At 43.9% G+C, this 12,123-nt stretch overlaps 1 protein-coding gene across 1 annotated transcript in view; it reads right to left on the bottom strand.

Moving 5' to 3' along the window:
- LOC121546125 (monocarboxylate transporter 5) overlaps positions 1-12,123 on the bottom strand; it is a 67,731-nt gene that overhangs the window by 15,707 nt on the left and 39,901 nt on the right. Inside the window, exon 8 of the mRNA XM_045209328.1 lies at positions 4,090-4,301. Coding sequence (XP_045065263.1) covers positions 4,090-4,301 — 212 coding nt within the window. The remainder of the gene's footprint in view (positions 1-4,089; positions 4,302-12,123) is intronic.

The following is a 12,123-nucleotide window of genomic DNA, read 5'->3' as shown; positions in this document are numbered from 1 at the left end:
TTCCACCGGTCTAATGTCCATTGCTCGTGCTTCTTGGCCCAAGCAAATCTCTTCTTATTATTGGTGTCCTTTAGTAGTGGTTTCTTTGCAGCAATTCGACCAAGAAGGCCTGATTCACGCGGTCTCCTCTGAACAGTTGATGTTGAGATGTGTCTGTTACTCTGTGAAGCATTTGGGCTGCAATTTCTGAGGCTGGTAACTCTAATGAACTTATCCTCTGCAGCAGAGGTAACTCTGGGTCTTCCTTTCCTGTGGCGGTCCTCATGAGAGCCAGTTTCATCTTAGCGCTTGATGGTTTTTGCGACTGCACATGAAGAAACTTTCAAAGTCCTTGACATTTTCCGGATTGACTGACCTTCATGACTTAAAGTAATGATTGACTGTCGTTTCTGTTTGCTTATTTGAGCTGTTCTTGCCATAATATGGATTTGGTCTTTTACCAAATAGGGCTATCTTCTGTATATCACCCCTACCTTGTCACAACACAACTGATTGGCTCAAACGCATTAAGAAGGAAAGAAATTCCACAAATTAACTTTTAAGAAGGCACACCTGTTAATTGAAATGCATTCCAGGTGACTACCTCATGAAGCTGGTTGAGAGAATGCCAAGAGTGTGCAAAGCTGTCATCAAGGCAAAGGGTGGCTACTTTTAAGAATCTCAAATACAAAATATATTTTGATTTGTTTAACACTTTTTTGGTTACTAAATGATTCCATATCCATTCATAGATCCATAAAGAAAAACCCTTGAATGAGTAGGTGTGTCCAAACTTTGTACTGGTACTGTGCCTTCGGAAAGTATTCAGACCCCTTTACTTTTTCCATTATTTTGTTATGTTACAGCCTTATTCTAAAACGTATTACATTGTTTTTACATTTTGAATACATTTGCAAACATTTCTAAAAACATGTTTTCACTTTGTCATTATGGGTTATTGTGTGTAGATTGATGAGGGAAAAAATAATGTAATCAATTTTAGAATAAGGCTCTAACGTAACAACATTTGGAAAAAGTCAAGGGGTCTGAATACTTTCCGAATGCACTGTATGCCTTATTTGTTTAATATTTTGTCATTCCAGTTCGATTCTGATGAAAGTAGCCCTGAAATTAATGTTGTATAATGTTATGGTTATGATAGTGATTTAAATGTGTCTTCATTTTCTGGTTTGAATGAGACAATATATTCCCCTAAGATTATTATTTCAATAAAGTTATTGTTTTATTAATATATATAACTTGTTCATGTCTTTCCTTATATGTAAGACTAAATCCTATTTGTAATTTGTTGGGTGCAGATATGTGTTTAATATTCTATCCAGATAAGAAAGTGTCTGATCACAGAACATTCCATAGAATTTGAGAAAAATACCTTCGGTCAATAAAACGTCTGTAACTCATTCACAGTAAAAGGTATTTCTATTCTGATTTCAGTTGATCAATCCTTACAAAATAAAGAAGACTCAATATGCTCCAAACTCTTCTCTATCATCATTAGAAAGTTTTGTAAATGGCAGTTGTTTGGGAGAAAAACATTGATTTTCGTATAAGATACACATTTTCACAGTTGTTTTTTCTTGACTGATTACAACTTGATTGATGTGGTGCTATTGTATGTCATACCATTTGAAAGAGCTGTTTCTCAGCTTTTAAAATATGTATCATGTTTTCATATAAGGTTTGACATCAGCAAATTATTCTCATTTATGCACACCGAGGTCATGGTCTAGTAAAAAATGTAACATTCCGCCGGGCAGGAAGAACATTGTTTTTTAACGTTCTGAGAACATGACTTTAAATAGAACCACAAGGAAACCTGTAGGAAACGTTATGCTGAAGTAATACAGTTCCCACAGAAGAAAGTTGTTTCTTAACATTCTCTGAACTATTTGAAAAGATTCCCAATGTCAAATCAGTTGGAGAACGTTCCTAGAACATTACCAAAATGTAAAAGAAATGTAACCATGTTTGAACTTTTAGGGAACTGTTTGTTAACGTAATGAAATATCAAGAAAATTACCTTTTTTTTTTTTTTCAAGTTCCTTAAAATGTGCTGAGAATGTTCCAACTATTCTGCACCATTACTTGAAAATTGTGAGAAGGTTGTATGCAAAATAACCATAGGACAACCACGCTCTCACCAAGCTAGCCTATCATATAGCCTATTTATTGCCTTACCTCCATAACTTGCTACATTTGCACACACTGTATATATCTTTTCTGTTGTATTTTTTGACTTTATGTTTTTTTTACCCCATATGTAACTCTGTGTTGTTGTTTTTATCGCACTGCTTTGCTTTATCTTGGCCAGGTCGCAGTTGTAAATGAGAACTTGTTCTCAACTGGCTTACCTGGTTAAATAAAGTTGAAATAAAATAAAAAAATAAAAAATAAATAAAAAAGCTCTAAGAAATATATGGTTCCTTTTCAGTCAGTCAACTTCGGTACAACATACTATGGGCAGTCGCACTCATGACTTTGGTTGAAGGATCTACAATCACGCCTGACAAGGCCAATGAAATCCCCACCTCGCTGGAAGCCCCGCCTTCCACAGGTGATAAGCGTGAGGCTCGGATTCATTCCTTCAATTATTCCTCTCTTCACCTCGGTGTGAACAGGAACGATTCACGCTACTAAAACAAACAATTAGAAAAACGAGACTGTCTTACATTGCGCCAACTAAACTGTCCCATAGCGGTAGAGCATGCTCACTCCCTCCACGTTGTGTGCTTAAGGTTGGACTTGTTCTCATAAGTTTTCTAATCAGAAATAATTAATTAGTCTTACATTTGCTGGTGCAATGAGTAAAGATGGCTAAGAAAAAGACCGAGACGACGATGGCTAAGCCGGGTTCGCGGTCGAGTTCGTCCCCAGTCATGCGGTTATAGCATTTCTCTGAAAATATACTCACGATCTATGTGTAGTTTTGTCTCGGCTTGGAGCACGCTCAGGCGGCAGTCGTGGCCCTCGCCACGTACTGTGTACAACAGTGGAGGCTACTGAGGGGAGGACGGCTCATAATAAATGGCCAGAACGGAGCAAATGGAATGGCATCAAACACCTGGACACCATGTGTTTGATGTATTTGATACCATTCCACTGATTCCGCTCCAGCCGTTACCATGAGCCCCGTCCTCCCAAATTAAGTGTGTAGCATTCTTGAGAAAGCTTGGAATTACCGATGGCAACTTAACCTTTCACGGATGGGACCGCAATGCAGGAATAAGAGATGGATTGGGTGGTCGGTGCAAATGTCTTGTCTGCCTGGGCGTTTTGTATGCCGTGACTGCGCTCTGTCACCGGTTACAGGTGTCGCGAGAGTGCGACTCCCCATAGTATATTGTACCTAATTTCCCTCCTTCAGGGAACAGTAGTTATAGTCATAACATTACATTCACCGAACGTTATTTGCTAGCTGGGAAGGCATTGATCAGCAAACAGTGAACAGATCCTTCAAAGATCCTGTTACGAAATGGTTGGTCAGCTATTTAAAAAAAAAAAAACTGTTCTCTCTCTCAAAAGATATCACTAGTACTGCATTCTAATCAGAATCCGAAAATGTTATTGCCGTGGAACAAATGTTACTAGCAATTTCTCTCAATTTCTCTCTCTCTTATCTCCCCTGTATGGTTATTTTATTTATCTTCATTGATTGGTGGGTGGTATCTAGGTCACCTTGAAAGAAAAGAAGAACTTGCACGCTTCGCCAGTATCACAGGAGGTTTTATTGGCCTTGTATTGTCTCTCAGCCAAGACACCGATAAGTAAGTTATTTTCTTAAATTATATATATATATATATTATATATATATATATATATATATATAATCTAATTACTCATTGAGAAGTCATAGAAAATATGACATTGTTTTCAATTATTGAATTGGAATTTCAGTTAACTTCCTGAATTGACTGACTTCAATTCTTCTAATCGACCCCAATCCTGACGAACTGATTTCTTACCAGGACGGGCAGTAGCAGTGCCATGTAGCCTCCGCAGAACATGGCTTAATAGACCAAACAATGATATTGATATAGTGTTTGTTTAGGCTTGTGCCTTGTGTGGTGTGTGTGTGTGTGTGAATCTTACCAGGACAGGTAGTAGCAGTGCCATGTAACCGCCGCAGAAGATGGCAAAGAACACAGCGTAGACCATGAGCAGAATGTAGGTGTTAGCCAGCGGGGCAAACAGGTTGACCACTCCACACAGGATCAGGTAGGACTTGTGGTAGTGGTGCTTATGGAACAGGTTCTTATCCGCTAGCCAGCCCGAGCCTAGCTGGGCTATAGACTCTGTGATACCTGGAGGGAGAACGAGAGGGGAGAGGGAGAAGGAGAGGGGCAGAGGGAGAGGGAGAGGGGAGAGGGAGAGGGAGAGGGAGAGGGAGAGGGGAGAGGGAGAGGGAGAGAGGGAGAGGGAGAGGGAGAAGGAGAGAGGGAGAGGGGGAGAGGGGGAGGGGAGAGGGGGAGGGGGAGGGAGAAGGAGAGAGAGAGGGAGAGAGAGGGGCAGAGGGGGAGAGGGAGATGGGGAGAGGGGAGAGGGAGAGCGCGAGAGAGAGAGGGAGAGGTTTAAAGGTGGGTGGGCTGTTGAGTGAGTAGCGCTCAAGTAGCTTTAGCAACAAACAAAAAAGAGAGACAGAGAGAGAGATACAGTAGATAGATAGATGGCTCCAGGCCATCTATAAATCACTGCTAGGCAAATATCTGCCTTATCTTAGCTCTATTTGCACATCATCTCTTGCACATCTATCATTCCAGGGTTAATACTAAATTGTAATTATTTTGCACTATGGCCTATTTATTGCCTTACCTCCATAACTTTCTACATTTGCACACACCATATATAGATTTTCTATTGTGTTATTGACTGTATGTTTTGTTTTACCCCATTTGTAACTCTGTGTTGTTGTTGTTGCTTTTATCACACTGCTTTGCTTTATCTTGGCCAGGTCGCAGTTGTAAATTAGAACTTGTTCTCAACTGGCTTACCTGGTTAAATAAAGGTTAAAAAAAGAAAAAAAAGAGAGAGACAGACAGAGACAGAGACAGAGAGCGAGAGAGGGAGGGAGGGAGGGAGGGAGGGAGGGAGGGAGGGAGGGAGGGAGGGAGGGAGGGAGGGAGGGAGGGAGGGAGGGAGGGAGGGAGGGAGGGAGGTAGGGAGGGAGGTAGGAAGGTAGGTAGGGTGGGTGGTAGGTAGGGTAGGTAGGTGTGGGTGGGTGGGTGGGTGGGTGGGTGGGTGGGTGGGTGGGTGGGTGGGTGGGTGGGTGGGTGGGTGGGTGGGTGGGTGGGTGGGTGGGTGGGTGGGTGGGTGGGTGGGTGGGTGGGTGGGTGGGTGGGTGGGTGGGTGGGTGGGTGGGTGGGTGGGTGGGTGGGTGGGTGGGTGGGTGGGTGGGTGGGTGGGTGGGTGGGTGGGTGGGTGGGTGGGTGGGTGGGTGGGTGGGTGGGTGGGTGGGTGGGTGGGTGGGTGGGTGGGTGGGTGGGTGGGTGGGTGGGTGGGTGGGTGGGTGGGTGGGTGGGTGGGTGGGTGGGTGGGTGGGTGGGTGGGTGGGTGGGTGGGTGGGTGGGTGGGTGGGTGGGTGGGTGGGTGGGTGGGTGGGTGGGTGGGTGGGTGGGTGGGTGGGTGGGTGGGTGGGTGGGTGGGTGGGTGGGTGGGTGGGTGGGTGGGTGGGTGGGTGGGTGGGTGGGTGGGTGGGTGGGTGGGTGGGTGGGTGGGTGGGTGGGTGGGTGGGTGGGTGGGTGGGTGGGTGGGTGGGTGGGTGGTGGGTGGGTGGGTGGGGGGTGGGTGGGTGGGTGGGTGGGTGGGTGGGTGGGTGGGTGGGTGGGTGGGTGGGTGGGTGGGTGGGTGGGTGGGTGGGTGGGTGGGTGGGTGGGTGGGTGGGTGGGTGGGTGGGTGGGTGGGTGGGTGGGTGGGTGGGTGGGTGGGTGGGTGGGTGGGTGGGTGGGTGGGTGGGTGGGTGGGTGGGTGGGTGGGTGGGTGGGTGGGTGGGTGGGTGGGTGGGTGGGTGGGTGGGTGGGTGGGTGGGTGGGTGGGTGGGTGGGTGGGTGGGTGGGTGGGTGGGTGGGTGGGTGGGTGGGTGGGTGGGTGGGTGGGTGGGTAGGGTGGTGGGTGGGTGGGTGGGTAGGTAGATAGATAGATAGTGATAGATAGATAGATAGATAGATGGCTCCAGGCCATCTATAAATCACTGCTAGACAAATCTCTGCCTTATCTTAGCTCATTGGTGACCATAGCAACACCCACCCGTGGTATTTTTATGCAGGGTTCAACACCGTTTGCCTACTCAATATAAAGCAGGATACAGAGGTTATTTGCTTATCATAAGCAACAGTGTGTTCATTCATAATGCCCTGACTGACAACAGCTTACTCCAACAGCTGACAACAGCTTATGACAACAGCTGGCAACAGCTTACTCCAACAGCTGACAACAGCTTATGACAACAGCTTACTCCAACAGCTGGCAACAGCTTACTCCTACAGCTGGCAACAGCTTACTCCAACAGCTTACAACAGCTTACTCCAACAGCTTACAACAGCTTATGACAACAGCTGACAACAGCTTATGACAACAGCTGACAACAGCTTACGACAACAGCTTACTCCAACAGCTGATAAGAGCTCATGACAACAGCTTACTCCAACAGCTGATGACAACAGCTTACTCCAACAGCTCATGACAACAGCTTACTCCAACAGCTGATGACAACAGCTTACTCCAACAGCTGACAACAGCTTATGACAACAGCTGACAACAGCTTACTCCAACAGCTGATAAGAGCTCATGACAACAGTTTACTCCAACAGCTGATGACAACAGCTTACTCCAACAGCTGATGACAACAGCTTACTCCAACAGCTCATGACAACAGCTTACTCCAACAGCTGATGACAACAGCTTACTCCAACAGCTTACTCCAACAGCTGATGACAACAGCTTACTCCAACAGCTGATGACAACAGCTTACTCTAACAGCTGAACATGATAGACAATCAGTAGATAACAGCAAAGCAATATCTAATGAGTAGATGAGATCTGCATCAACTACTATATTCATGATCATCTGCCACACCACAGCTATTGATTACGTTTTAATTGATCGGTTCTAGTGGCTGATGATGACGACGTTGCATCTAGAATGGGATGGATCTCAAATAACACCCTATTCCCTATAAAGTACGCAACTATTGAACACAGCTCTATGAGCCCTGGTCAAAAGTAGTGCACTATATAGGAAAAAGGGTGCCATTTGGGATGTGGCCTCTCTCTCCCCTGTCTTTCTGAGGTCAATGTGAATGTGATAGCTGCTGCAGTGGCTGTATTGAACCTGGGTTCAGGAATAGCTCTGGACAGGCAGGCAGGTGAGCGGCATCATCCCATTGATCGATGAAATCAAGTAAACAGGTGACATCCCATGCAGTCAGATCAGTGCTAGGCTGCGGCCCAAATGGCAGTCTATTGTCTATACACTAACGGTCAAAAGTTTTAGAACACCTGCTCATTCAAGGGTTTTTCTTTATTTTTACTATTTTCTACATTGTAGAATAATAGTGAAGACATCAAAACTATGAAATAACACATATGGAATCATATAGTAACCAAAAAAGTGTTAAACAAATCAAAATATACTTTCTATTTGAGATTCTTCAAATAGCCACCCTTTGCCTTGATGACAGCTTTGCACACTCTTGGCATTCTCTCAACCAGCTTCATGAGGTAGTCACCTGGAATGCATTTCAATGAACAGGTGTGCCTTGTTAAAAGTTCATTTGTGAGAGAACTTGTTCTCAACCGGCTTACCTGGTTAAATAAAGGTTAAAAAAAGAAAAGAAAGAGAGACAGAGAGACAGAGAGACAGAGAGACAGAGAGACAGAGAGACAGAGAGAGAGATAGATAGATAGATAGATAGATAGATAGATAGATAGATAGATAGATAGATAGATAGATAGATAGATAGATAGATAGATAGATGGCTCCAGGCCATCTATAAATCACTGCTAGACAAATCTCTGCCTTATCTTAGCTCATTGGTGACCATAGCAACACCCACCCGTAGTCTGTGCTCCAGCAGGTATATCTCACTGGTCATCCCCAAAGCCAACACCTCCTTTGGCCGCCATTCCTTCCAGTTCTCTGCTGCCAATGACTGGAACGAACTGCAAAAATCTCTGAAGCTGGAGACACTTATCTCCCTCACTAACTTTAAGCATCAGTTGTCAGAGCACCTTACCGATCAATGCACCTGTACACAGCCCATCTGAAATTAGCCCACCCAACTACCTCATCCCCATATTGTTATTTATTTTGCTCATTTGCACCCCAGTATCTCTATTTGCACATCATCTCTTGCACATCTATCATTCCAGTGTTAATACTAATTGTAATTATTTTGCACTATGGCCTATTTATTGCCTTACCTCCATAACTTGCTACATTTGCACACACTGTATATATATATATATTTTCTGTGGTATTTTTGACTTTATGTTTTCTTTTACCCCATCTGTAACTCTGTGTTGTTGTTGTTTTTATCGCACTGCTCTGCTTTATCTTGGCCAGGTCTCAGTTGTAAATGAGAACTTGTTCTCAACTGGCTTACCTGGTTAAATAAAGGTGAAATAAAAAAACAAAAACAAAAATAGAGAGAGAGAGAGAGAGAGAGAGAGTGCAGCAGCAGTCTTCACACTGTGCTGAAACGTGATATCTGTGACATCCTCCCACTCAGTCTCCTCCCACTCAGTCTCCTCCCACAGAGTTCCCATCTGGAGTCACGTGTTCCGTCTCATGTTGGAGAGAATGTCCAGGGCCACGTTCCGTTTAGCAGGGCACCAGGTTGTGGAACACTCAGACAGAAAGATATCATGCCTGAGTGCCAGTCTGTTCTATCATTCCAACTCCTTGTCACTTTTGTTTTGGCTTGACTATGACAGCAATGGAGTAAACAACCTTCTGTAGAATACGGAATGATGGAATCACATCATTTCTATTAGTGGTATTTTTATGCAGGGTTCAACACCGTTTGCCTACTCAATATAAAGCAGGATACAGAGGTTATTTGCTTATCATAAGCAACAGTGTGTTCATTCATAATGCCCTGACTGACAACAGCTTACTCCAACAGCTGACAACAGCTTATGACAACAGCTGGCAACAGCTTACTCCAACAGCTGACAACAGCTTATGACAACAGCTTACTCCAACAGCTGGCAACAGCTTACTCCTACAGCTGGCAACAGCTTACCAACAGCTTACAACAGCTTACTCCAACAGCTACAACAGCTTATGACAACAGCTGACAACAGCTTATGACAACAGCTGACAACAGCTTACGACAACAGCTTACTCCAACAGCTGATAAGAGCTCATGACAACAGCTTACTCCAACAGCTGATGACAACAGCTTACTCCAACAGCTCATGACAACAGCTTACTCCAACAGCTGATGACAACAGCTTACTCCAACAGCTGACAACAGCTTATGACAACAGCTGACAACAGCTTACTCCAACAGCTGATGACAACAGCTTACTCCAACAGCTTACTCCAACAGCTGATGACAACAGCTTACTCCAACAGCTGATGACAACAGCTTACTCTAACAGCTGAACATGATAGACAATCAGTAGATAACAGCAAAGCAATATCTAATGAGTAGATGAGATCTGCATCAACTACTATATTCATGATCATCTGCCACACCACAGCTATTGATTACGTTTTAATTGATCGGTTCTAGTGGCTGATGATGACGACGTTGCATCTAGAATGGGATGGATCTCAAATAACACCCTATTCCCTATAAAGTACGCAACTATTGAACACAGCTCTATGAGCCCTGGTCAAAAGTAGTGCACATAGGAAAAAAGGGTGCCATTTGGGATGTGGCCTCTCTCTCCCCTGTCTTTCTGAGGTCAATGTGAATGTGATAGCTGCTGCAGTGGCTGTATTGAACCTGGGTTCAGGAATAGCTCTGGACAGGCAGGCAGGTGAGCGGCATCATCCCATTGATCGATGAAATCAAGTAAACAGGTGACATCCCATGCAGTCAGATCAGTGCTAGGCTGCGGCCCAAATGGCAGTCTATTGTCTATACACTAACGGTCAAAAGTTTTAGAACACCTGCTCATTCAAGGGTTTTTCTTTATTTTTACTATTTTCTACATTGTAGAATAATAGTGAAGACATCAAAACTATGAAATAACACATATGGAATCATATAGTAACCAAAAAAGTGTTAAACAAATCAAAATATACTTTCTATTTGAGATTCTTCAAATAGCCACCCTTTGCCTTGATGACAGCTTTGCACACTCTTGGCATTCTCTCAACCAGCTTCATGAGGTAGTCACCTGGAATGCATTTCAATGAACAGGTGTGCCTTGTTAAAAGTTCATTTGTGAGAGAACTTGTTCTCAACCGGCTTACCTGGTTAAATAAAGGTTAAAAAAAGAAAAGAAAGAGAGACAGAGAGACAGAGAGACAGAGAGACAGAGAGAGAGATAGATAGATAGATAGATAGATAGATAGATAGATAGATAGATAGATAGATAGATAGATAGATAGATAGATAGATAGATAGATAGATAGTGGAATTTCTTTCCTTCTTAATGCGTTTGAGCCAATCAGTTGTGTTGTGACAAGGTAGGGGGGTATACAGAAGATAGTCCAATTGGTAAAAGACCAAGTCCATATTATGGCACGAACAGCTCAAGTAAGCAAAGAGAAACGATAGTCCATCATTACTTTAAGACATGAAGGTCAGTCAATATGGAACATTTCAAGAACTTTGAAAGTTTCTTCAAGTGCAGTCGCAAAAACCATCAAGCGCTAAGATGAAACTGGCTCTCATAAGGACCGCCACAGGAATGAAAGACCCAGAGTTGCCTCTGCTGCAGAGGATAAGTTCATTAGAGTTACCAGCCTCAGAAATTGCAGCCCAAATAAATGCTTCACAGAGTTCAAGTAACAGACACATCTCAACATCAACAGTTCAGAGGAGACTGTGTGAATCAGGCCTTCATGGTCAAATTGCTGCAAAGAAACTACTACTAAAGGAGACCAGTAAGAAGACGAGACTTGCTTGGGCCAAGAAACACGAGCAATGGACATTAGACCAGTGGAAATTTGTCCTTTGGTCTGATGAGTCCAAATTGGAGATTTTTGGTTCCAACCGCCGTAGATCTTTGTGAGATGCGGTGTGGTTGAACGGATGATGTGTATTTCCCACCGTAAAGCATGGAGGAGGAGGTGTTATGGTGTGGGGGTGCTTTGCTGGTGACACTGTCTGTGATTTATTTAGAATTCAAGGCACACTTAACCAGCATTGCTACCACAGCATTCTGCAGCGATACGCCATCCAATCTGGTTTGGGCTTAGTGGGACTATAATTTGTTTTTCAACAGGACAATGACCCAACACACCTCCAGGGTGTGTAAGGGCTATTTTACCAAGAAGGAGAGTGATGCAGTGCTGCATCAGATGACCTGGCCTCCACAATCCCCCAACCTCAACCAAATTGAGATGGTTTGGGATAAGACGGACCGCAGAGTGAAGGAAAATCAGCCAACAAGTGCTCAGCATATTTTGGAACTCCTCCAAGACTGTTGGAAAAGCATTCCAGGTGAAGCTGGTTGAGAGAATGCCAAGAGTGTGCAAAGCTGTCATCAAGGCAAAGGGTGGCTATTTGAAGAATCTCAAATATAAAATATATTTTGATTTGTTTAACACATTTTTTGGTTACTACATGATTCCATATGTGTTATTTCATAGTTTTGATGTCTTCACTATTATTCTACAATGTAGAAAATAGTAAAAATAAAGAAAAACCCTTGAATGAGTAGGTGTTTGAAAACTTTTGACCGGTAGTGTATAGTGCATTACCTTTGACCAGGGCCCATACAACCTATGTAGGGAATGGGATGCCATGTGGGACATGCCCATAGTGACTTCCTCTATAGATCCAGTCCTGCAGAGATAAAGGCGCAGTGCAGGGACACACTGCAGTTAGTGACTTGAATCTACTATGGACATACAGTATCAGCTCAGATACTCTGCAGCATTATAGGTTATCACTGTGGTAGATGACAGTGTGAGGGTATGGAAAAATAGTAGAGTTGAGTTGAGTT

This window comes from Coregonus clupeaformis, chromosome 30 (assembly GCF_020615455.1).
Source record: "Coregonus clupeaformis isolate EN_2021a chromosome 30, ASM2061545v1, whole genome shotgun sequence".
Classification (NCBI taxonomy): Eukaryota; Metazoa; Chordata; class Actinopteri; order Salmoniformes; family Salmonidae; genus Coregonus; species Coregonus clupeaformis.
Note: the sequence above shows the minus strand (reverse complement) of the source record. Positions and strands in the feature narration are given on the sequence as shown.